The sequence below is a fragment of the Scomber japonicus genome, chromosome 24 (genome assembly GCF_027409825.1).
Source record: "Scomber japonicus isolate fScoJap1 chromosome 24, fScoJap1.pri, whole genome shotgun sequence".
NCBI classification, from domain to species: domain Eukaryota; kingdom Metazoa; phylum Chordata; class Actinopteri; order Scombriformes; family Scombridae; genus Scomber; species Scomber japonicus.
The window spans coordinates 14651701-14679263 of record NC_070601.1 but is presented as its reverse complement, the minus strand read 5'-3'; the positions used below and the strand labels follow the sequence as shown (position 1 = coordinate 14679263).

The 27563-nt window shown below is 39.4% G+C and overlaps 1 protein-coding gene across 1 annotated transcript in view; it reads right to left on the bottom strand.

Moving 5' to 3' along the window:
- Positions 1 to 19824, bottom strand: part of LOC128354319 (collagen alpha-1(XXVIII) chain-like) — a 33531-nt gene extending 13707 nt beyond the window's left edge. Inside the window, exons 1-17 of the mRNA XM_053314556.1 lie at positions 19535 to 19824; positions 19232 to 19389; positions 17243 to 17817; positions 15406 to 15426; positions 15252 to 15314; positions 12818 to 12871; positions 12684 to 12728; positions 12558 to 12584; positions 12195 to 12239; positions 11889 to 11933; positions 11060 to 11113; positions 9768 to 9836; positions 9599 to 9667; positions 7865 to 7933; positions 2158 to 2226; positions 1315 to 1383; positions 77 to 145 (exon numbers count right to left, since the gene is read on the bottom strand). Coding sequence (XP_053170531.1) covers positions 77 to 145; positions 1315 to 1383; positions 2158 to 2226; positions 7865 to 7933; positions 9599 to 9667; positions 9768 to 9836; positions 11060 to 11113; positions 11889 to 11933; positions 12195 to 12239; positions 12558 to 12584; positions 12684 to 12728; positions 12818 to 12871; positions 15252 to 15314; positions 15406 to 15426; positions 17243 to 17817; positions 19232 to 19382 — 1494 coding nt within the window. The 5' untranslated portion in view covers positions 19383 to 19389; positions 19535 to 19824. The remainder of the gene's footprint in view (positions 1 to 76; positions 146 to 1314; positions 1384 to 2157; positions 2227 to 7864; positions 7934 to 9598; positions 9668 to 9767; positions 9837 to 11059; positions 11114 to 11888; positions 11934 to 12194; positions 12240 to 12557; positions 12585 to 12683; positions 12729 to 12817; positions 12872 to 15251; positions 15315 to 15405; positions 15427 to 17242; positions 17818 to 19231; positions 19390 to 19534) is intronic.
- Between the last annotated feature and the right edge of the window lie 7739 nt (positions 19825 to 27563).

The window sequence follows — 27563 nt, the reverse complement described above, 5'->3', positions numbered from 1 at the left end:
ATTGTTAGTGGCTCTTTATGGCACTAAACTGCATCATCATCAAACTTAGCATTGTGAATGCATTTGCCATACAAACCTTGGATCCAGGTAAACCTTCTCCTGGTTGGCCTCTTCCCCCTGGTGGACCCCTTGGTCCTTCCACGCCCTGTAAGGATCAATGCAAGAAGTAACAAGAGAAGTCTACTGGAATGTCACACAAATTAGAATTAGCATGGTTAAGGGACTGTGCGTGTATTATCAGGGGGATTGAGGGAGGGATGTGAGCTCCCTTTTTTCCATATGTTGTGAGCAGTGGATCATCACCATTTTCTGACAGTAATTAACTGCGTTTTGATAAAAGCAGAGTGATCTTTGGCTGAGCTGTCTGTAGGAAACAAAATCATCCGAGTCTTCAGCTGTTGTTCCAAAACTTGTACGTTTATTTTATGTGTGCATCATGTTGGTTTAATTAAGATGGACTATGACGGAGTGTAACAGACCATATACATAGGCTATATCATCTGATTTAGTTCATCTTTGTAATACTATTGTGGCAAAAATATTAAGATGCTTAAGCCTGTAAATCATACTGTAGATGGTGATTCTTCTAAGTTCCTTCATTCAGTGGCAGCTATTACCATTTGGATAGACAGATAGATATAGTACTTTAATAATCCCAAAAGGGAAATTAAATATTTTATTTATTTATTGGTAACTCAAGAATAACGGCCAGGCCAGCAAAGAAAGCAGTACAATGCTTACCGTGTTCACCATCTTACATTTTCTAATTATGTCGATGTGAATGTCATTAGTTTAGCAGGTAAGTATCGGACAAAAAACACTCATAAAACACCATCACTGTATAAAACATCATGGCAGTCCATCTAATAGTTGAGATGTTTCAGTCTACTGTAGATCAAAGTGGTAAACCGACAGACCAATATCACCATCTAATAGAGAGTGGATGGAATAGCTGCCATTTGTAGGGCGTTCAAAAATGATCATTTTCCAATTTCATTTCTATTGTGTGTATTTTGACATTTAGATAATTAGGTTTAGAGAGGCGTATACCAGATTATATGATGGTGCAATTTGATGTTTTGCCCCGTTTAGCAAGGAATGGATGAAAGTTGTACCAATTAAACACTGTGTTCATTTTTGACATGTTGGGAGAGGGTGTTGCAGTTTCTTTCAAATGAAGAGGAAAGGAGGAAAGGGTCTTGCTTTTCTTTTTTTAAATGTAAAAGGTTCAGGAATTAAGAAATAACATGCAAAACTGTCATTTCATGGCAGAATATACCACAGCAGAAGTATTTTTCTTGATAAGGTACTTGCCTTCTCACCCTGTATGCCCATTCCTGGGAGGCCAATATGCCCCTGAAGACCTTGGGGGCCAAACTCCCCCTATGGATTCAAATAAGAATGTAGTTTAATGACAACAACATGTAAATAATAGTATGCATTGCACTGAAATGTCTTCCTTTACATTTCACGGTTTATTACAAGTGGAAAGCACCCAACATTTGGTTCTGTAATAAAAATATTGTGTTTATTGCATTGCATGAGTACAGTAGTGCCCCACAGGCACTGGTTTGTCATTACCACATGAAAACATTACAATTATCTGTGATGAACAACACCACAAGGCTTCAGTAAAACTGTCAGCACAATATGTAAAAAATATTTATGTTTTGCTTTAGTGTTTTTTTTGGGGGGGGGGGGGGGTATCATTCATTCTTAACAGTGGATGTCATAGACTAGTGACATAAAAGGAATTAAAACACATTTTTAATCAACTCAGAGTTTCACATCCTTGCCTGTGAACTAAAAGATTGCCAGATGGCTGAAAAAATATGCAAACACATTCTGAAAAGTAAACTTACTATATACCTACTTAATACCTTTATGTTGTCTGACTGTGTTAGTGAAGAGCTAACTTTCCCACATTCATCAGCCCAAAACCCTGAAGCCTCTCTCCTCCTACACTATCCAAGCTTTAACCTTGATTCATCATCTGTAGACTGTGACCTCCTATATAACACCGAGCTGAATACATTCATCGGTGACTCTGCCAACTCGTGGCCTTCTTCGCAACAGGACTCTGGCTTTATTTTCTTGCCTGTGTGAAAGCTGTGTAGCCAGCCGTCTTATTTACAGCCTCTCTGTACCCTACTGTACCTTGTCTCCTTTGATACCGGCGCCTGGCTGTCCTCTGGGCCCCCGTGGCCCCTCCAAGCCTCGTTCTCCCTGTGAGGAGAGACGGAGAAGGGATTGCATTTTGCCTCTTGAAATAGCAGTTTAATATAGTATATGCATGTAAGAGGAACATGTACATAAAACATGGCAGACCTATAGTGATGAAATCTTTAATTTCCTCACTGTCACAATATCTGATCATGAAGCAACAAGTACTAATGTACATTTCTGCTTTCTGATGTTAGGTTTGGGAGAAAATTCCAGTTCCTGTTTATGTTGATGTCTGCATGTCAGTTTTGTCCTGATGTTAATGAAAGACAGGAATGTTTACAGAGACAGTTACCAGACAGATTGTCACACAGTGTTGGCACCATATGAAAATAGAATGTCATCACGAAAACCAAAACAGGACCTTCTGAAGACCTTGTAATTTAATATTAATTTATAGTACCCATTCATTCCAGATGTTTTTTCCTGTTGGGTATCCCCCCTCTTGTACGTTTCACATGACTACTATACACAGTAAACTGATGAACTGTATTGTAAGAAGACTTCTCTGTACCTCTCCCATGTAAATTATGTGATGTGTGGGTGCAAGTATGAGTTGTGACATCACAAATAGGGGAAGTCAGCCCCCCAAAAAAGTGTAATGTGCAGCTGGGGTGACAGCTGGCTGAACTAGACTTGATAGATTGTGTTGTTTTCCACATCGGAGCTATAAACATGCGTTCCTTCTGTGCTGTATTTTATGTTTTTACTGAAAGCTAGGCGTGATATTGTGTAAGCACTTCATGTTGGCCAACCAGCAGCCATACTCCATTTCTTAAGTGGCATTTTGGCAGTGTTAGCATTGGCAGTCAGTGCCTATATAGCTGTTGATGCATGTAGTTACATGAAACATAACGCGTAACCCAAAGTACAGCTTGTAGCGAATTTGACCTCAGTTAATAATGTGGGTTGCCAGTCAGAGTCAGGTTTGACAAATAATAAATGAAGAAATAAGCCAATGACCAATGGGAATGTCATATTTTTGCCGGTAGGTAGGGGAAAATTTAAGGGATCAGCAACGTTATAAAATTAATCAATAGCTGTTAAAACATTTCACTCAAAACCATAAAGGTCAACCTCATAGTGGCTCTATAAGAAAAGTCAGGGGATAAGCACAGTCATCCAAGAGCCATGCCTGCATTCCTAGTTAATCTATCCAGTAGATGTTGAGATACACCATATTGCCAGAAGTATTGGCTCACTTGCCTTGACTCGCATATGAACTTAAGTAAGATCCCATTCTTAATCCATTGGGTTTATGTATAATGTAAAATGATGGCCTGGCTCTCAGTCTCCACCCTAATACATCCCAAAGGTGTTCTAATGGGTTGAGGTCAGGACTCTGTGCAGGCCAGTCAACTTCATCCACACCAAACTCTCTCATCCATGTCATTATGGACCTTGCTTTGTGCACTGGTGCACAGTCATGTTGGAACAGGAAGGGGCCATCCCCAAACTGTTCCCACAAAGTTGGGGGCATGGAATTGTCCAAAATCTCTTGGTATGCTGAAGCATTCAGAGTTCCTTTCACTGGAACTAAGGGGCCAAGCCCAGCTCCTGAAAAACAACCCCACACCAAACTTTACACTTGGCACAATGCAGTCAGACATGTACCATTCTCCTGGCAACCGCCAAACCCAGACTCGTCCATCAGATCACAAGATGGTGGAGTGCAATTCGTCACTCCAGAGAACGTGTCTCCACTGCTCTAGAGTCCAGTGACAGCATGCTTTACACCACTGCATCCAACGCTTTGCATTGCACTTGGTGATGGCTTGGATGTGGCTGCTCGGCCATGGAAACCCATTCCATGAAGCTCTCTACGCACTGTTCAGATAATCAGATAATCTGAAGGCCGCAGTTTGGAGGTCTGTAGCGATTGACTCTGCAGAAAGTTGCCGACCTCTGCGCACTATGAGCCTCAGCATCCGCTGACCCTGCTCCGTCATTTTATGTGGCCTACCACTTCGTGGCTGAGTTGCTGTCGCCCCAATCGCTTCCACTTTGTTATAATACCACTGACAGTTGACTGAGGAATATTTAGACACTGCGCTCATGAGAGTGATCCATTCTTTCACAAATGTTTGTAGAAACAGTCTGCATGCCTTGGTGCTTGATTTTATACATCTGTGGCCATGGAAGTGATTGAAACACTTGATTTCAATTATTTGGATGGGTGAGTGAATACTTTTGGCATTGTGTATTTTACTGAATACATTTTAAAAAATTGAGCTGCTGATGGTGTCACAAGAAAAGCCAGAGCAGGTTTCATCCTCTTGGAACCATGAATGTCTAAAAATTCTCTTGACAATCCATCCAAAACTGTATGAGATATTCATCAGCCAGTCTAAAGTAAATATCATTCATTTCTGTGTCGATAACTTACAATGTTACTCCTTTTAAATGTGATTAAGTCCCAAAGTCACAACCCTCACCCAACTCATCTTGTTAGGATCAGCTCATTGTTCCAGATAACATGATGTTTCCATGCTGACTGAGAAAATAAAAACCAATGCAAGTGTTTTCCAGCCAGTTTTATGACAGCTACGGTACGCTTCCAAAATCAGACTCATGAAACACACATGGTTAAAATCTGCTTGGCTTAATTTAAAGACAGACTGACTTTATAAGTGTGAGACAGCTACGTGACAATTATGAGAGAATGGTGAGTGCTAAAACATAGTGAATGACCTGAGAAAAGAGCAGTGATCAATTGAGAGAGCTGGCGCTTAGTAATATCTGTTATAGATATTGGTTATACATCTATTAGCTACACAAGCTACAAGTCATATCAGACCAAGTAAGGCTGTAGCTGCTTTTATTTGTAAGTGGAAGAACGTGTTATTCTTTCAAACAACAATATCACTTAAAATGTGTGGTCTGCACTGTGTTAGCTTTTCATTGTGTTTAATTGGACGATTAGCGGTGGGTGGGGCCGGAGCCTGCCCTGAGGCATTTTTATATTTGCATACTGATTGTTTCTGTAAATCGTAGAGAGGGAGAAGAAGAAGGTGTGCCTTTAACTTACATCTCAGAAATAGCTATTTTATGTGAAAAAAAAAAAGTATACACATACACTAGACAGAAATATATTTCAAAGCAGAGCATTTTGTGTCTGAAAATGTGTCTGGAGGGATATTAAAAACAAAAGAAGCAGTGAGGGATTAGACCAATAATCCAAGTTGACAGTAAGTACAATGGTAATAGTGCAGAATAATGTCTGGCTGTATATGACTCTGCTAAAAAGTCATATATCCCTCGAGAACACTTCCCTGTCTTCCAAGGCCATCCAAGGACAACAGACATACAGTGACAGACTCAGAAGTGCATCGATTAGCATGGTGATAATACATTTGCATGTCAGCTATAGTATAGAATTATTGTCATAACTCTACGACGGCAGCTCGTTTTGGCACGCATGCTGAGGCGCTAATGATGTGGAAAAAAGGGTAATGCTGCTGCTGAGCTGCTGTGAATCTGGAGCTTGTCGAGACACGTCGTGTGAAGAACGCTTGCTTTAAAACATGAACACCATCTGCGAGGCCGCGGTCAAATGTGCTGTTGGGGCTGGGGTGTGGGGTGGGGGGGGGGGGGGGCGTGAGCACCCTCGAGGTCGATCTCAAACGATGGATACACCTCCTCCTGTTCTGGGGTGGAAAACTCACTGTCACCATCTCAGATGAAAGTCCACAAATGATACACTGGATGAAGGTCAGGGGAAGTGGAGAACATATGATATTGGGTTGAATTACAGAGGCTGCACCCTCTGATGTAAAGCGCTTAGTGTTGTAACGCTGCCAAAAAGTTAAACACATTCCACCAACTTAATAACTCTTAATTCACCTGTCCCATTTATCAAAACAACAAAAGGTGTATATACCCACAATTTCAAAGGCAGTCTTCCCATTTGTGAAATTGATATAGCGTTTGGGCATATGTTCAAAAATAGCATGATAAGTGTCAAATTACATCTGGGGGCTGTTCAGAACTTTAAAAGTATTAAATAAATTGTATGTTTAACATCTGAGTCTGATGATACTACATTAAAATGAACACTGACACATTGAATTTGTACAGATATCAATTTCATGTTTCATCCTGGCTTTACATAATAACTGTATGCAATGTTATATAACACTGAAGTCATGAGTCTAAGTCCCCCCACTGTAAAATGTCTCTCGACAGCAAACATTTTGACTTGTCAAAGCAGGAAGAGCACAGGTCTAAGTAATAATATTAATGATGGCTCCATTCCATTCAGTGTCCCATGGAGCATGTGCAACACCGGAGCCTGGAAGTGGCTCACCAAAGTGGAACACACTAGCCATTATTAATGTTAATCATTAATTCCACCTGTGCTTCTCCTGCTTTGACAAGTCATACACTTGCACACTACTTGCCAGCAGACATGACCTGGGGCCTGCACTACAAAGCAAGTTCAACCTCAGTCTGGCTCTCTTTGGGTAAGCTAGCTTCACTGAGCCTGACACTGGCGCTGGATAATCAGGAGGCTGGCTATCAGTTAGCTAATTGATGATCTAATGCTCTGTCTCAAATCACATACTTCTGTTAGTACACTGTGTAAGCTCTGTGTACACACAAGCAAAATCTTAAAAGTTCTGTTTTCAGATGTAACCTCCTTTGTAATTATCAACATTTTCATAAATAACTGTAATTTAATGACACATTTTGACACGCAACTATAACGGATTACAGTTAGATTTATTTTGTAATTAAATGATGTAACGCCATTACATGTAACTAGTTACAACCCAACACTGCTTGTGTACTGCATTTTCCCATACCTCTCAGTGTGAACACACTTATGCACTCAATAAGTGTAAGTACAGAAGTACAAGATTTGAGACACTGTATAAGTGTTAGAATCTTCTCCACAGAAATTCTGGTGGGGAAACACTGAATCTTATTATATGGCTGGCTTAAAAATAGTACTTTTTAGTGATATTAGCGCTAAAGCACATTAAATCCACCTTTAAAAAAATCTGACGTGTAATTTATAATTTATAGAATGGAAACTGGACCTCAGACCACCTGGAACCTGACCAAAAATACAAATGATTCTTATTAGAATATAAAAAAAATACAAGATGAATGAAACAAAGTTGTAAGCTGCTGTCAGGAACATGTTTAATCTTTCTAACACATGTGTGAACCTGTGTGTGTGTGTTTGTGTTTATCGGGAAGAGAGAAGACAGACGCAGCAGCGGACACATTCTTTCCCTTCATGCTGAGTCACTCACTCTGTCATGTATCAAGGTGTCCTGGCTATTTTCTTGTATCATCTGTGCATCTAGTGGGGATGATCAACGGCTGATCATACAATGAGGTAATGAGACCCAAGCCGCAACGCTGTACTGGAATTTATGGAACTTCTGTGTTGTGTTATCGTCTCTTGTAACCGTACACGTTGTCAATTTCCTGTCATTACACCATGGAATCTGGAGCCCAGACGGGGCCTTTGCACAGGCTGGTGGGTAGGGAAGGTGATTTGAAGATGAATGCATCAAATGGGGGTCATGGGGGTTCAAAGCTTTTTAAATGTCTTGAGTGAGTGAGGCTCCCAGGGAAAAACTGTGAGCCCCAAGAGCCTGAGACATAAAAGACATGAACACTAACTCACCTTTGGTCCGGGGAGACCTTCTCCTATCTGTCCTCTCTCTCCTTGGACTCCCTGGTGCCCTTGAGGCCCCTGGATAAAACAAAAACAATATAAATAACAGTTGGGAGACATAAAAAAAATGACCATTTTCAATAAATGACTGTTCTTTAAACCCCTCCCTCCCCTCTCACAGTCTTTAAATTAATTTATAACATCCTACCTTTTGTCAGTTGCTTGTAAAGCACTTTGAATTGCATTTTTTATTTGTTTAAAAGGTGCTATATAAATAAAGTTTGACTGATTTATTGTCCAATCACAGGATAGGACATTGAGCTTGGGGTTTCTCCACATGGAGCTCTATTAAAAGGACCTAATAACTAACTTTCTCAATTAGCCTTTTACATGAACACACAAGTTTCTGTCAGTGTTAAAACACTTTTGGATATTTCACACGAGAGATTTTTGAGTGAAAAACTCTTAATATTATAAATTATTTAGAATTAACTGACACTGCCCCCCCCTCCCCCCCCAACTTTACTTTAATAGTTTTTTAAATTTATATGTAATTCATTTAAACCATTTTTGAGGAATTTTAAGTTTTCTTAAAAACAAAATATCTGGAGGCGTATCTGCACTTTTATTCAAATAGCAATGCAGTCTTCAAAATGGCAATTTTTTAACCAAAGTTATGAATTAAAATTTGATTAATTAAATTTCATAATTGCCCTTGTATTCTTGCACTTTAGTCAAATGGCAATTAATTTTTCCAAATGGCAATTCAATGTGCAATTTAATCATGCAGTTTGAAAATGTATTTACAAATTGACAATTCAATACGCAAAGTGGCAATGCAATCCTTTCATCACTTTGTAATTTTTTGGTTAAAAAATACAATGAAGTACAATAGGACGCTTATAGGATGGCATTTTGACACATGCTTTATCTGCACCAAAATTCAATCTGTCAGTTGTCTCATCAAGGCGGGTCTTCCTTAACGACGTCACTTCTGTGACTTCTCAGCTGTGTCCAGGTATTGGGTAATAGAGGTAGACAGATACCCATGTAACCAATAAGGGACCTAGAATAGGAAGCTAGTCGGAATCTTAAGAACCAGAGCAATCTCACCAGAGCTACGGCAAGATAAGTGTCGAGTCACTTGTCTATCATTATGAGCTACAGAATGTCACAACTTTTTTCTGCTTTCCTCACATATTTCCTCAGTAAATTATGCCAGCATCCAGGTATCCAAACAACTGGTTACCCTGGGCTTACCTTGATAATACCCGAACATGTTTACCAATGTTTCAATATCTTTTTCCTCTAGGCTACAAACATATTTAGCACAACATTACAGCCCCCTCAACGCTACACGTTATGACAAAGAGAGAGACTGAGACTTTTATTAATTCAGGTGCAGATATGCTTCCATAAATTATAAAGTCAGCTGGAGATTTCAGCCATCTCACTGAGTTAACTTTAATTAGCTACAGTTGATAAAAATCTGCCAGGGACAGACGTTTCAGCCGACAAATTGACTGCTGCTGGCTAGAAATCAGCATCCTGCTTTTTGGTTTATTTCTGCGCATAAATAAACAGCGAGTCTGTCAAAGTCCCACTGTTTCAAAAATGAGAATGAATACCACCTGTAAGCCTTGGCGTGAAGTATGTGTGTGTGTGTGTGTGTGTGTGTGTGTGTGTGTGCGTGTGTGCGTGTGTGTGTGTGTGTGTGTGTGTGCGTGCTTGTTTCTTACTCACCGGTGGTCCGGGCTCGCCAACTCCTGGAGGACCCGGTGGCCCCAGTTGCCCCTGGAAACCAACATCACCCTACACATTGCGAGACAGGGAGACAGTGAGAGTTAGGCGCAGGTGGAAGATTATGTTCTTGTGACTTCATTTTCCAAAACAATAGAGCGGCAGACTTCACCTTGGGTCCCGGAAGACCGATTCCAGTTTCCCCTTGGACTCCAGGTGGCCCAGGAAGTCCCCGTTCCCCCTATAAAAAGACAGGTGGTGATAGACATGTGCAAAGACACGCACACAGATGCACAAGCAGTTGCTGATTCGTCGTTTCGACATGATCAGTAGAGCCGTCCACATTTTCCATTTGACCAAGAACATCTACTTTCTCCACCTTCACACTTCCCCTATTATTTAGCAAAGTTAAAAGGGGGTTCAAACATGTACTTTGGGGTCCCTCACTCCCTTCAGTAAATACTTTATTGGTAAAGAATGCAATTATTCACTCAGGAGCTGTAAATCACATCCATAGTGTGCAGCAGGAGGGAACAAAAGAGGCGTGAAGAAGGCGTGGAAATGTTAGTAGGTGCATACCGGCACCCCTCCCCCCACCCCCTCCTTTCCCCTACCCTTTAAGACAAGTTGGGACAATGATTAAACCCAGACATTTGTCTGCCATTCAGGTGATATAGGATGACAGCCAGACAATCAACATGAACATTCTTCTAAAATAATTAAGGAGGGAACACTTGGTGGGGAGTGTGGGTTCATGGCAGAATTGGCAGCTATAACACAAAAGGGGGGCTTTAAAAGTAGGAACAGACAAATAAGCTGACAAGGTAATAACAGACGAGATACTTCAGAGGGGTTTTCAAATGTTCCACTGGTCATGGATCATAATTCACAAACAAGTGTTCAGATATACGGCCACCCGATCAGTAGATCTGTTTGTAGGTTGATTTGACATTCGTGCTGTTATTTATGCCCGTGATGAATTGATTTAGTCCGAATGTATTTTAAATGTCAGCTTTAAATGTTCTTTATGGACAATTTCTCTGGAACAAAGAAAACACTTTATATGTCACGTTCATTTTCCCACTTTCTTTCTTTCATACGCAGCTGGCGCATTACATTTTTCACCTATTCCTCACCACAGGTAACAAGTTGATCCATTTTCTTTGTGTTGACATTGAACTATGAAAGAAACTTAATTCAAACCAGACTGTAAAAGAGTAAAGGAACCCAGTTATTACTTCATCTGGTTTTAAGACCATGGGGTGGGTCAACCTTTGACATTTGCACTGGAAAAGACAAAAGGCCAGTGTGGCTTAAAAAGTGAGGTCACACACATATATATAAAGGACAGATCAATCAGAGGAGAAGTTTAATTTACTTCTACCTTCGCTTTCCTTTTGTACTTCAACACTTTGAACATGTGCAGCATCGATTTCGAAAGCATCAAGATTGAGGAATACTTACTTTTCTTCCCATCACACCTTCAGGTCCAGAATCACCATGTGGACCGGGCAAACCCTGAATGGTGAATAAGCATTATATATTATGGATTGCAAATTAGCACAGCAAGTTATTCTAGATTATTAAGAATCAGACTGATCCTGAACAATCAAAAAGGCATGACTGACAGTTCCCTAAACCCCTCCCCTGAACAGTAGTTATCCAGTTGTAGCTTAGCAACCATAACTTGGTGTGTCAGGCCTGTCAAGGTTTAAATTTCTTCACACCATGTTTATTTTAGGCTTTCCAAAACCAAAGCCATCAAAAGAGTAAAGTGTAAGAAGCTAAATAAACTTTGTGTTTGTCAGCTCTAATATAAAGTTAAAGCTGAGTAGCATTTTACTGTATAATACTGTACATATTCAATATAATACATTTTGATGTATAATACTGCACCTGTGAGGCAATGGCAAACATTTTTCCACTTTTTCTTCAGTATTATAGCATTATATCACATGCATCATAAGCCAGCTTACAGCTTTCTTCTTTAAAACAAGAAATAAATGAGCTGCAGGCTGAGTTTCAGTCAATGTTAATTAGCGGGCAGCTACAGGTGCTAACATCTGTTATCAACAGTGAACCTGCTTTGAATGAGAAAACGTGCTTTTTTTGCTTGTGTGTGTAACTGAAGACCCATCATTTCAAAAAAACTATCACTTTTGAACGGTAAATCTGCCACTATAAAATGTCTATGTGCTCTGCTGAAATGGATAGCTTGACAGGTGAAGAGAACATAAGTGAAGGGATGATTTCATGATAAAAAATTAACAGCAAAAAAGGAAAAGAATGCTACCTGAAGTCCACGATTTCCTTTTGGGCCAATAGGACCTTCAGGACCCTGGAATAGAATAGAGGATGCTTAAAATGCATAATCCATAGTAACCACAAACAATACTGTCATCTTAATGTGGTTATGTTAGAATCTGTGATATGAAGAATGAATTTCATTGTCATTAACATAACACAAAACTATCACTTTATAAAGGTCAGTAATTATAATTTTACTCAGATATAACTGTGTAAGAACTGAGGGAATGACAATAAAATAGCAACAGATAATTATATGTGACTTTGGTTACGATATTAAAGGTCAACATACTCTGTCTCCTTTAATTCCAGGCGTGCCACACTCCCCCCTCTCTCCCTGTAAGACAATAAAAAAGCAGTTTAGTGCAATATATGCGAGAACAATTTATTTAGGAACAATGTGTTATAATATCCCAGTGAGGAGTGAGTTTGTTTGCAGACTAGTGACATTGGGATTGATCTAATCAAGAACTTTGGGATCTTTGAAAAGTTATGTAACTAAAGATGCATGCACATAAGCTTGACATTAAATACAGATGAAAATGTCACAATGCGTCTCTTTTCTGTGTGTATTCTCTTTCACAGGTCTGGAAAACATCTTCTGTTTCCCTCACTGATGCAGATTTTCCACATGATGGTAGAATCCATACAATACCTTCTCTCCTTTGTATCCTGATTTCCCCTGTGTGTACAAAACAGTGTCATTAAGTCAGGAGAAGACAGGCAACATTTTTCCATTTAATTTAATCATCAACCATTTGATTTTAGACCCTTAGCTCACCTCCGATCCCTCCCGACCAGGAAGTCCACTGAGCCCACTCTCACCCTGGCGGAAAGAGGGATTTTAGTTAGTACATCTGCATCATGTGGTTTTATTAGTTAAAAACAACTGGTGATTAAACGGGTAGGCAGCACCTTTGTTCCCTTTTGGCCGGGGACCCCATCATCTCCTGGACGCCCCTTCTTACCCTGTAGAGAAAGACAGGGAACCAATATTAGGCAGAATACATGCATAATAACTTCCAAAGAAAGCATGAGTAATCCCTATATCCCACCCCACAACCCTATATCATTCAATTCTATACATTTTATATGGTAAACTTACTCCATTACTTTGTTATGCAGAAAAGCTTTGAGTTTTAGCTAGCTAGAGTTCACCTGAGCTATGAGAGTATAAATCTGTGCAAGAACATTTTAAGCACATATATTGTATCTCAGTTTGTAACTAGACAATATGAAAATCAGACAATTCAATTCAACGAAAGAAAAGTTATTAAATTAGATAATTGGAAAAACCAAATGAAGAGTCAGTGCATGTTATTAAAAAGGGCAAGCAATTAAAATCTACTATGGCTTCTAAGGCTTGGTTAATCTTTAGAAAGGACACATTTTATGTTACCCAGGCACCTCTTATTCTAATAATTAACTTAATAACTTGAGAATAGTTACACATCTACCAGAAACTACAATGCCATATATTAAAAGGAGTATACAGCACCAGTTTAAGGTTTGGAAATATGTTCACATTCAAGGGAATATGTGTGTTCAAATTTTACCATAAAGACCGTAAGCAGTTAGCCTGGTTCTGTCCAAAGATTTTTTTTAAAGAGCCTACAAGAATCTCCGAAGGTCACTGAAGTGTGAAAATCACATGTTGACTATTTGTTGACTTCATATTTAATATATGCAGTGACTTCTGGCAGTAATTGTTTGGCTAGTAGTCTCAAGGTGGCTATCTTAGCTTATGCCAAACTAAGCTAAGTGTCTACTAGCTCCAGCGTCAAATTTAGGATTAATAGTTAAAAGAGTGGTATGAATCCTCTCATCTATCTGTAGGCAAGAAAGTGACTAAGCACATTTCCCTACATGTTGATGTATTAATTCTACATACAAAAATATTTGGTAAAATATAGCTAAGACAACAGCAAGACAAACCGTCTAAAATGTGAGGAGCAGTAATGCGTTAGCTGTAGCTTCATATTCCATGTATATAGTGAGTTTCTGCAGTAATTGTTTGACTAGTAGCCTCAAGGTGAAGATTTTAGCTTATATGCTAAACTAAGATGCTAGCTCTAGCTTCATATTTACAATTAACAGATAAGAGAGTGGTATAAATCTTCTCATTTGCTTTTTAGGTAAGAAAGTGAATGAGTGTATTTTCAATGTATTACTTTTACATACAAAAAAATATAAACCATGAGGAGCATAGATTACAACCAGTAATCTATGCTAACATACCACAACCAGTAGTATGTTAGCTGTAGCTTTATATTTAATTGGCAAACAGTGCTGTAATTGATCTTCTTATCTAATTTTCTGCAAGAAAGCTTATAAATAAGTGCATTTCTGAGAAAACTGTTGCTTTAAGTCTGGCAATAACATCTCCACCACTAAGAGATACTTTCACATGTTTAATAGTTATTATAGTATAGCTGCTGATCTGTGCTTTACTTTCATGTAATGACAGCTGATTACATAGACTTCCTGCTTATGATTAGCAATGTGAAATACAAGAGCTCTTTTTGTTTGTGCTGTGCTTCATGAAAGCAACATGCTTGTAGTACATTATGGATGAAAGCCACTGAGTTTTGGGAGCAGATGAGTCAGAGGGGTCTGTGAGTTGTGTGCATATGTGCGTGTGGACTTAACTGAGCAACTCTCTGGCTCCTCTCTCTGTTCTCATGCATGTTCATATTCTTATCTTTCAAGTGTCTCTCTCTCTTGCTCCCTCTGTCTGCTCACTCTGCTTCTGTCGCTGCATGCCTGCAGCCCGTGATGTGAAACAGCTTTTGTTCGGAGCATTAAGTTTAAGAGAGTAATTACTCTGTTCTCATCCTGTGAAAATACATCAAAGCAAAGACCCTATGTCTAATTGTGGCTGGCCTCTGTGTAAGAAAAAGGAGTGTTCACATCACGACATGGCTTTAGCAGGCAAAAAAAACTTACTCGGGTAACATCTCATCTCCCGAGCAAGTATCCTCAGACAATCCCAAGTGGTTGAATTCTTTCTAAAGACATGATTCTGATTTCCCATGCAAAAATCTGTTTAGGCCTGTTTTCAATAAACTGTTAAAGGAATGTAAAGCATTCACTTTACTCTCATTGCTGCAGGAAAAACAAAGACCTCAAAACCACACGAATCACTAAACCCCCCATAACCCTGTAATTATGTAGCCTGTTAGCATCAAGGGTGTCTTTGTCAGCTGTGTCGTCCTCTGCAGTACTTCAAAAAGAAGCCAGTTTGGGAGTAAAACAAAAGTCTGGAAATACATCTGGATTTCAAAAAGAGGAATTTGATCTTATTGTGTGCAGCAGAGGAGGGCCGATGGTGGGAAAGAAGAATACTTACAGGAGGGCCACCGGGTCCCCTCTCACCCTTGTCACACATACATGGGGTCCGGACCAGGGGACACTTCAAACACAGGGAACACAGAGTCAGATGTGCCATTCTCTAGGAAAACAAATCAACAAATTTGTGTAGAGACCGCAGTCTCGAGACTTACCCCATCTTCTGCCAGTGTTGTCTGTGGAGTAAGAAACACAAAAATGTCAAATCAAAATTTCTCCATATGGCTGATCTTTATATAATCCAGCAGACATTTGAGAGATCTACGCAAATGAATGAACAGAGTTTAATTCAAAATATAAAGTATGACTGGAACCTCAAACACCTGCTCCTCAAACACCCAATTAAACGGGTTTCACTGCTGGCTCTCATATGGCCTTTAAACCTCCTCCACCTGATTCTATGAGTGGACTCTCACATTGCACTTCCTCTTGTTACACACTCATCTTGCCAGAACCATTACTTTCACCCCGCCGGTCGCGGTTGCTTTACTCTTCAAAGCTGACCACATTCTCCACAATGTTCGAAATTCCGCAAAGAGACTAAATACAAACCACATGCATTGATCAGTAAAATAACCTCGCTAAGCATCCAGGGGATGTTTCCGTAGTGGGGAGGGGTGTCTGAGGGTAGCGCAGACAGTCTGTCCATTCTTGGAGGACAGAGCAGTACAGCCAAATGACGAGACTAAAGATAAAAGACAGTTTCTCAGCTGGGACAGAGGCATATGTTTATGACATACAGATGCTCGACTGTATGGAGCGATGAGATGAAAGTCCTATTGTAGCTGCTGCTGCTGCTGCTTCTGGCGTCTTGCATGCCAGCAGAAATTATCCAGGAGCTTCAGTGCAAGTTTTTTATAAAGTTCTCTCTTATCATATTTGGATGTGTTGCACCTGTGTCAACAGTAAGCCAGAGTTTGAATTGCTTTTTGAGGATCTTGCTCAGTGATGTAGCGTGCATGCATGTCTTCACTGGGTTCCTGATCTCACTGTACCCACACAAGAGTTTTAATGCAGAGCATATGTTACAGGCTGGTTGTGTCTGCAGGATGATGCTGTGCAACACATGTTAATTATCAGTTTATAAACAGCAACCTGAACCACACAGGTCAAGAAAAAACATTGAAAATAAAGACAAATGTGTCTTATTCTTGTTAACTCCTAACACATGTATGGCTGAAGAAGAAGCAAATAGTTTTATACTTTTCAGGCCAACTGCTGATTTCAGAGAGGATGTCAGAGTGAAATTTATTATCCAGGGAAGACTTGGGTGATGACAGCAGACTGTTACTATGGTAGCAGGTGTACAGGGATGCAATAAGCCAAGAAATCATAGCAATAGGTAGTGTCAAAGATAGCACTGAGAATGTGCCTTCTGGGTAAATTGAGATGTTAAAGATCCTAATATTTGATTCCTTTGGCGAAAGTCGGTCTCTCTAATGGATTTTTGAGGCTTGGGTTCAGTCATAAATGTCTGCCCTCTGGCAATAAGCAATTATCAAACATACATGCAATTTCACTAAATGTAAGTGCCTAAGAAATGGTGGAAGGTTACAGCTGGAAACGTGATCGTACGCAAGTCAAAGCATGTTATGTCAGCCAAAAATATATATTTATATAACTTCTGTCAAATCTTTTTAATCTCTCTTTGATGAAAATGAGTTTAGAGAGCCGACTTTGAGGGATTTCCAACCATCTTGCAAGTTAAATTTGTTATTCCTGTAAATGTCAGAGATCTCTGCTTCAAAAAAGGTTAATCTAATAAATCTACTCATTCACTTTTTTGGGGAAGTTTTCCCTTATCTGAACCAAGGATGTAAGAATAGAGGGTGTACACATTGTGCTGCCCTTCTGAGGCAAAATTGTGACTTTGGACCACACAAATAAAATTGACTTCACACTTCAATAGGTTCCGGTAGAGAACACTGAATGAAATAAGTAAAATTTAAACTATAATCCATGCGTGTAATCTGAAATAAAGTTTTTACTCACAATCTCCTTGATGACTTTATCCACAATGCCTTTGTCCTGCAGGTTGTGAAGATAGCGTGAAGCTGGGGAATTAGCAATAAGCCTCAGCTGAGCTACATTGGCAGGCTCATTGGCTTCAGGTGTGATACCTATGGTGAAGAAACGGACTCCCTGGTTCTTGGCATCAGCCACAGCTGCAAATATATCTGGATTTCTGGGGTGCGAGATGCCATCGAAGAGCAGGACGGCCACCTTGATGCTGCTAGGCTCCGACTCTGCCAGGTAGATGCTGGTTAGGTTGGTGATGGCATAGGTTGTGTAGGTGCCGTGGCCGATGTACACTATAGGAGTCACTTTGGCCTTGAAGTTGTCGGCGCCCCTCCAGTCTTTGAAGGTCTGCTCTGTGATGACCTGGCTGCTGTACTGGAGGAGTGCTGCACGGGAGCTGATGCCCCGGCCGGTCTGCAGGCGGAGGCCCTGCATTCGGTCCACCACTTCTGTGACGAAGCGCTTCTCCTGGGCATGGTTCTCTTTGGCGCTCTCTGAGCTGTCGATCAGGAAGGCTATCTCCACGCTGCAGTCTTCATCAACTAATGCTGAGAGGAAAGAGGAGTTTACGAACTATTAGATAATAAACATTAAAGGAATATAAAACCACTTTTTTTTTCAAGGACACACACTTATTTGCTTTCTTGTTGAGAGTTTGATGAGAAGATTGATACCACAGTCATGTGTGCATGCTAAATATGTAGCTAAAGCCAGCTGCTGGTTATCTTAGCTTAGCATAGAAAAAGTCCTTAGTATAGACATTTGAAATGGGGAGAATGATTTGGGCAATCTATACGAAAACTACACACTGTGGTTTTACTAGCAGTTTTGTGTTACTTTTTGGCTGAGACAAGTAGCTAGGCAACCAACGGAGACTCTTGGAAGTTACTGCCCTGGGCAACAAGAAAAAAAAAGTCTGGCACATAATCACCCATAAAACTGTCAATCGGTATCTTCACACTCACACCAACTGTTACTTGAATTTTGTTTCGGTTGCAGTTTTTGTGCTAAGCTAAGCTAACCAGCAGCTATCTCTACCTTCATGTTCAGCGTAAGTGATGTAATTGGTCTCAATCCTCAAATCTAACTCTTTTTAAAAGTGAGAATAACAGAATTTTTGAAAAATGGGAAACTGTTTCTTTAAATCAATTCATACCCAGACAACACAACTTTTCCATGCCTTAATATTTAGCATTTTATCATTAGACATTAGCTGTTATCGGCTTCATAAGCACCACCAAGTTATCTGTTTGCTCTTGCCAGGCTGTTGTCAAGAGTCTCTCCATCAAGTGTATGTATCATTCATTACTTTCATATCCAGCTAAATATAAAGACTAAACTGATCACAGCTAAATTGATTTCAGTCAGGAGGGAAAATGTTATCTGTGAAGCCTTCAGAAAGGGGTTAAGGTGATTTATTGACCACTTAGGCTCTAAAGGGGTGATACCTTTTCAAGAATAGTGTGATAAGTTCATGAATGTGACATATAATTTTGAAAAGGAAATAAAAGTAACTCCACTTGCGGCGGCAACCTTCAGCAATGGAAGGAGGTCACAGATCTAATATAGGCTGAGGATAAATCACATTAATCTTCACGGAAATATGTCACAGAGAGAATGTGCCTGGGGAAACAGGATTCTCAGCGAATAAAACATTTGGGTAACAGAGCACTGAACGGTCACACAGGAGATGGATGGCAGTAGAAAGCCTGAGAGATATGATCAATCCAAGTGGATTGCATCCTCCAGCAATGTCCTTGTTGAGTATCATGTTCCATTTTTTCGCCTGTGGCACCTTTTTTTTCTCCTAGTGATGAAAGAAATGAAACATGTGCCACCTGCACAAATTCCACCCTACCTGAGTGGAAACAGCAGGAAAAGAACCAATAAACTCACTCTATAGTGCACCCATCATGGAAAATAGACAACACTATCTAAACAATAATGCTACTTTAGACTTACCTTTGGCATTTTGTGGTATGAAATTGGATGAATATACTTTGCTCCTCTTCCTGGTAGTCACCACCTGTTCACGAGAGTCTTCGTCATAGTCCTGTGCCCAAAGACCCTGAAGTCCCCACAATAGCAGGAACCAGTGCAGTGAGGGGACCATGACTTCCCTGAAACAGGCAAGAGATGGATAAAAAGAAAGACCCACACACGCCCTCACATTTTAATACCTCCCAAAGAACGTGCACACACTCATAGAACAAGCTTTAACAAGTAATGCATGTTTGAGAGTCAGCCTTCAAATGCAAAACTCACAATGCTGCTGACTTAGGTTTCCAATGTATTCAGCTCTGCAAAGCTTTCCCTGCAAGTGAAGAAAGTGCAAACAGGGCAAAGGACAGATTCTTCATTCAGTTAGTTTGGCTTCATGTCCTGAGCATCAAGTTGAGTGTCCTCTTCCAGGGTTGGATCTCAGTGTTGGGGAGTCTGCAGGTCAAGACCATGGAATGACACCACCAGCAGCAGCTTGTTGCCAGACGTTTAGACTGTATTCAGGCTCTCATGAGATTCACATTTGAGCCATTCTGAGGTGCAGTCAATGAAAGAAAGGCCAGCCCTTTTCAAACTCACTCACTTCCATTTTAGGGAAAAGGTGGGAGGGGTAGCCAGGGAGGCAGCTAAAGACACTCCAGAAATCCCCCCTTTTTTGTTTTTTTTAGATAGAATGTCATTTTCACTTGGTTAGCCATTATATTAAAAACAGGACCAGAAAAGAATAAACACCCAGGGAATAACAACAATTAGGCTTTTTTTTTTTTTTTTTTTTTACTGAGACAGCTCATTGAAATCAAAACAGGGCTTTATCAATTCTGTGCCATTGTGTTGCCTGGTAGCAGGGCCAGAGTGATAACAATGTCATGTCCATGGTAATAACTCACATAAAGACATTTTCAGTGTCGTTTTTAAAGGGGATTCTACTACTTGTAGACATAATTAGACAGTTAAGAAAACATGAGTTACATTTTAAAAGCAATAAAAAGTCACCCTTGATTAATTCAGTACACAGTACACTGGTATGACCAGTAGTTTAAGTTGGGTATAATGTTTGCAAACATCATGTAGCTTTAGATGGATATTGCTGGCATTACTGAGTGAGTTTGCTGACTTTACTGCTCTTTACTTGTGCTACTGCATTTACCATGATCCCCTCATTGTCACTTGTGGCCATATCGATGCCATTACATAGCCACGAGGGTAAGAATAAAACTTACATAGCCTTACTTTAAATTAAGGAATTAGATACCTCGTCAGAATTAATGTCTTGCACAGTTAGCTAGTCAAAAATCTCTTTGATGGGGTTCTGCTAAGTAAATTTGGACCTGTGGCTTCAGTTTTTATAAAATCCTGGCCCTGCTGGGTTGATAGCAGTCTCGTTAACTCAAATTTTACTTAAATAACCAGTGTGTAGGATTTAGTGCCATCTAGAGGCGAGGTTTCAGATTGCAACCTACTAAATACCCCTCTCCCTCCACTTCCAAAAGTGTAGGGGAACCTACAGTAGCCACAAAACTTGTAAAAAAGTTGTAGAAACATGGTAGTGGAACATTACGGGCTCTGTGGAAGAGGATTAGCTCTCTATCTAGCTAAAGAGCTCATTCTAAAGGTAATAAAAAAACAACAGTGCTTATTTTAAGCTGATTAGACACTCATTAAAACATAATCGTGAGTATTATTTTCCATTTCTAAAAAGTCCATTAGATGCCTCTAAATTTACACTGCACCTTTAAACCTGCAAGAGCTGATTTTTTTTCCCTCTTAGAGGCAATTTTAACAAAAGTGATACGATGAACTTGTCAGTAAACACCTTTACACATCCAGCAGGCATGGTGCTACATTAACATTCATTTACAGCTGTGTTTCTGGTCATTTGGTGAATGTAAGTCTATTAATTCTCGTTTTAGCTCTAGAAGTCCTGAGTAAATTAACTAGATGAACTAGAGAACTGTGTCTGTTGTTTGGTGCAAGGCAGGGAGCATACTGTGGGATTTTAGTGCTTCTCTCTTTAAAACAGCTGCCTGCTGCTGCTGCTTAATGTGACACTGAGAGGTGAGATTGAAATAAATCAGTACAAAAACACTCTTAAGCTCAGCAAGCATAGTCATTTGACCTATTATTGTTATAAAAATATCGACTACAACTGCTTTAAAGTTAAAAATATTTTATTCTGTAATTGTGCCTCCAGAGGGCTTGCCCTTTGAATAATCCAGAAAGCTAGAGAAGTCTGAATAGAGGACTTATACCTTAAGGCAACACACCTTGCAAGAGCAGCGTACCATGATTCACCTGTGAAAACACCCAAAGCGGTCATTTGTTAGTCTTTCTCTTGGCATGATTTACTATGAACGTACATTTCCAGAGGTCAGACAGAAGAAGATTAGCATGAAGGGTAGTGCCGGTGGAGCATTTACAACAAAATTACATTACATTTTTTGTGTCCAACTACATATCACATAAGTGAATGGAGTGACTTCACATCATTCACTCATTAATGCCTTTCAGATATAATCAAAATGGGAAAAAAACCCAGTGTGCATGCATTTCTTTTATATCTTATACCCAAGAGTCAGCTTCTGTGCAGGAAGAAGTCTCTTTTCTGGCAGGGGTCTCTTCAAAGCTAGATGTAAAAGGCTGCTACAACTCCAGTTTTTATTGAAAGCCAATGTGTGTCCATTTCAGCACCAAAGTCAAGTCTCACAACTGCTTTAATCTTATTACCATTCCTATGTAGTCCTGGATCAGAGGAATCCCATGAAACTGTTTTAACACATAACTCCACAACAGGGGATGACGGTGTGTGTTTTTACTACCTACTGTATGACTGAAAGCAAGGAAAGGTGAGCTGTCACTCAAGAATGCTGTCCTGAAAAGATGGACCTCCTTAAATCAGGTTCAGCTGCCTTTCCTTCATGTGCAGAGCTGATTAAGCAAAGTGAGGATTTATGAGAATTATTTTGTCATTTTAATATTGTGTCTGCTTGGAACTACTTTGCAGTGAGGGATAGGAAGAAGCTGACGTAAAAGTCTTTAGTAAAAGCTGCTGCTTTGGCTATTTCATGTGAGTGAATGAAACTTTTATAGCCAGGGACACTTGTTTTGTTGCATAACACAAAATGTGGCAAAACTAGGACACAGCATATCTCTGAATTTCAATATGATACATCCTATAAAAATGGAAACCCGCAGAATATCCACTAACGGTGAGAGACAGAATTCTTAGTATTTGGAATACTGAAAAAGACATCTACAAATCCACATGCCCCCATTTTGACTTTTTTTTTTTTTTTTTAACAAAAGCCGTTGGTTTCAAAGTTAACTTTTATGATTTCTTTCACAGCAGGAATTCTGAAATAATGAGCCTACACATTCATCTTCCTGCATTTAAAAGTGTGCATTAACTTTGCTAAAAGGCTTTCCACAAGCAGACCCCACAGTGTCTCTATACTTCTCAGCAATTAGTTGACATTAATTTTAAGAGTATATGGAAATAAATGTATAGAGATATAAAAGAGCACAGTGACAGACATAAATAAGGGTTAGGGTTAGGGTTAGGGTTAGGGCATCAACAAAGAGCAGGCCAAAGCTTTTTAATGCCACACGTTTGAATTTTAATGAGAAAATTGTTTCCTAGGAAAAGGTGACACATGAAGACAGGAAGCCACCACTTAGCTGTTTGCAACCCCTGCAGGTATCTGCACTGGCACATTTAGCTTAACCACTGTTTTTACAAGATAATGCATGTTCCTAACCATATTACAGCCCCGAAGAGAACGTGACTGGCATTAGTGAGTGTTTGTGGGTGAAAATCACATTCATTCACATATTTCTATTCTTCAAGTGAGGCAACAAAACAAGTATGTATGTCCTGACAAGTTTTCATATCTGTCTGATCTAATGGGGAGCTGCCGTCCACAAACAACCACAAATAAGTCTCAGTATGAAACAGAGGAGTCTAGTCAGAAACAATCAAATACAGTCATGCAAGCTGTAACTCATATAAACACATATTTGGCTTCAAACATATTTTACATTGAACTTCTTGTCCTTTCTTATGACCCTCCATCTGTATATACCCAGTAGGTCATTGTTATGTCATAATTTTGTATAAGTGACCTAATCACAGACAATCAGCTTGACTGAAACCTGGTTGGAAATGAATGCTACAGCAACACTTAAAAGAAGCCTATCCATCAAACTATGTGTTCTCCCACCCCTGAAGAGAAGGTAGGGTTTATGGTAAAGATCTGCAGCTTCTGTAGGGTTTGGGTTAGTTTTAAAAAGCAGCTTAAGATTCACCTGTTTAAATGGGCCTTTCTCTCACCTTAAATTGTTTTAGTGCTTGTTTCTCTTGTATGTTTTAAGTTTTAATTTAGTTTGAATTGCTTTTCTTGATTCTTTATTATATAACACTTTATTATATAATAATCATTATTATCATTATTATTATTATTATTATAGTAAAATGAAGAGTCTATAGCCACGCTAAAGCCTCTTTAGGCTGTACTGTAATTCAACCCAGTCTCATAACAAAATAGTCACAAGATTTAATCTATAGATTTATGTATATGGACATTAATTTTCCAATTAAAAGCATTGGCAAACGCTACTTCCTTCTACCACAATGACCAGATTCTTTCTAACTTTGCAAAAATTGAGATTGTTTGGAAAGGGAAACATTTGGCCACGTTTGAATAGAGGTTCAGTGATGCTCTGAGCACATCTAGACACTAATTAGGGGCCTCAACAAAGGGCAGACCATGGGTTTTTATATGTAGTGCCACTAGTTTGAATTTAATGAGCAAGTCATTTCTTAGGAAAATGTGTGAAGAGAGTAGGAACAACAAAGCAATTCTTTCTTTTTATCACCCTACGGAAGCCACAACTTAGCTCTTTGATACTCTCCAACCCCTCCAGGTATATTCACTGTCACACTTGACTTAACCACTGTTTTTACAAGACAGTGCACGCAGTTACAGTTATATTTACAGCTACTAAACAATGGCAAACATACAAAACAGATATTTACAGTTATTATTTTAGAATCACACACAGTGCATGTTCCACAGATCACTATGATATAGGTCATTAAACATTTCATGTGTTGGATAAAGCACACCTGTTTAAACTAGGATCACATTGGCCTCCACTGCATTGGATTGTGAGAAGAAACATGTCCATTCTTGTATCACCACTCTTGCATTATTGTGAACTCACGCAGCCTTGATTATTGTAGCTACAGTAACAATACCTGAACACAAGCACAGTCTATCTCAACATTGAGAAATATGTGGAATGTTTTTGGCGAAACACGTGTCTCAACATTTCTCCACAGGCTACATAGCAACTTTGCCACAAGATATTTAAAAAATGGTTTTTATATTGGCTTTTAGGGTGATGATCATCTGCTCCTGCATGTGCCGGTAATAGAGCACAGCCACAAAAGCCTGGCAATACAAAGTATTCCCACTTATCTCTCATCAGGCTTTACTTTGTGGCATGCGCAGGATGCTTAATTCAAATATGTGGCATGCTGTCACGGACAAATACAGACTAGTAGAGCTGTATCAATGCATGCAAATAAGCAGAGAGACATCTGTAGGTAGTGGTGATGCCAGGTCTTGTTCAATCAGTTACAATGATATCCAAAACATCTGTAGGCATGGTCTTGAAACACTTTTAAATGAAATCCAAAAGGGGTATCAAGGCTATCTTTGATATACTACAAACACTGAACTCGATTAACTTTACATAGAATATAGTGCTTTTTCTGTCTGTGGAGTCTTTACAGTTGAGAATAATCAGAGAACATCTAGTATATATTTCAATAAAGGATGACTACCATCTTTGACATTTGTAATTTGTAAACAAGTAAATATAACTGATGCCTTTCCATTTGGAGTTAATATGAGTTAGATGGTTGACTTTTCTCTGGAGAAAACTAAAAATATTAACAGTTAATGTGAGAATTTCAGAGAATCTTGTGAATATGTATGCTAAGATAGAGTGTCTTTTAAATGTTGAACAATCTCATACACAGCCTGAAAGACCAAAGCATTGAATTTATTACAATGTGACCACATTGACTATTCTACCAGAAATCATTGTTAGTTCGGAATATGTGAACAAAAAACTGATAGTACATTATGCTTTAAAAAGGACTGATTTGAGCCTCTTATATTTCAATTAAAGCATTACATTTGTCAAACACACACACTTGCATAAACCTGCACAAAACCTTCCTCTGCACACATTCTGCCTATATTAGGGCAACAGCACCATCTAGTGTCAAAATGGTGGACTCACCTCACTGTCTGGACATTCCTGCTCATGCCAGTGTACTCTCCTATCTTCTGTACATGGAATTACAGTGACACACATTATCCCATTTCCATGCTTAATATAAAAACATGCAGTCAAGAGTCCCACATGAAATTCTGCTTTTCTATTTTAATTCCATGGTGAAAAGGTATCATACTGGGAAATCTCATGGTAACTATTGTCTAAGGTTAGATCAGGTCTATGTGGATGTTCAACAGGACCAAAATATGTTTTATTTGTCAACTGTTATGTGTTCTGCTGTTTATTTTTGATTTTTCAATTTAGTTTGTACCTATGGTGTCTTATATGTAACAAAGGAAAGTTGGAGGTATTTAAAGATATATTTGTAAATACATATAATTGTCAATAAAGATTTGGTTCAAAAAAAGGTGTAGGTCGGCAGCCTTAGTGCTTGGTTAACTTTGTGATTGACAAGTCACTACTATGGCGACAGTGTTGGTTATGTAACGTAGCCACGATGTAACCACAGATTCACAGAGTTATTTCAGTGTGTTTTCGGTTCATGAAAGTTAATTGTAGCATTTTGGTCACCTAAAAATCTTGCTTAGCATCTGGTTGTACTAAGTCCTTCTCAGTGGTTCTCAATCTTTGTCATACCAAGGACCCCTAAACTGACTCAAATTAGGCCTCAGACCCCCATCTAATGAGATGTTTTTCTTTTTAGATATTTTATTATAGAAAGTGTATGAAACCCATCACCAATATAGTCATAGAGTCTGTCATTGTGTTACTTTCAAATGGTATTGAAAATAAATTATTCCCCTTTTCATTGCGGACACCCTCAAGGACCCTTGGGGGTCCCTGGACCCCACTTAAAGAACCACTGCTCTAAGGAGTAAGATGTTCAATTTCTCCAGTAGGTTTTGTTTAAATGGTTTAAACCCTGTTTTTCACTTAAAAGCACCTAGCGTTAGGGTCAGCTACACCCTCTGATTCAAATATGGTCAGTTCCCGTCATTTTTCGCTCCAAAAATCCAAGATTGCAACAGTCAAACTGGCAAACTTGAGCCTTCAGTTCAGAATCCCCCATTCATTTCTATGAAGGTTGGTTGTGAAGCTAAAAAAGTTTGACTTCAGAGTAAAAAAAGCTACCTAATCTTTTGGATCATTGGGCCTATACAGGAGGCGTTCTTGAATTAGGATAAATCATACAGCTCTTGTAGCCAAATGTGATTGGACCGAATGGATCAAATTCTGATAGTGAAATTAGTCATTTTGAAGGAGTTGTGATGCACAAGAAAATGTATCTACTTATTTACACACTTCTCTTTCACAATGCAAGTCAATTGGACCCAATTGTGTCATGTGATGTTGTAATTACACAGTTTGGCCACTATGTGTCAAGTTGGCTTCAAAACCAAAACCTGTATAAATAAACAATATTTGTATGTTTATTGTCTGAAAATTTTAATGAGGGAGAAGGAACTAACCACATAATTTAACTTTTTTTTTGGGGGGGGGGGGGGGGGGGTACCAAATCAGACACAAATTATTAGACACAAATAGAGTATTTTATATACATCTTAAAGCATGTCCAGAGGGGGCCTTTAAGTTTAGAAAGGTTGGCACATACTGTCAGCAACAACCCACAACTGTGGAAGTATTTGCCATATTTCTGGGGGATGAGGGTGCTGTCAGTGACCTAAGCAAATAGTGTCTGCACTGAACACAAAGTTAATCAGGGGGTGCAGCACTTCCCTTGATATGGGACGTTGTGTACTTGTGGAACCATGACACCAAAAAAGGGTGCTGCTCCTATCTATGTCTACATTAGTTGAAGAACAGGCAGATTTTAAAGAGGACTTGCATTGTGTTTAACCTTTAACAGTCACATTTACTGACAAATGGGGCAGACTGTGGAGGACAGAGTGTCAGCTGGTCTACGCATGCTCAGTACAGCCCTTTTACGTTGCACGCAGGCGCAGTAGCGCTCACCGGTCATTCATTA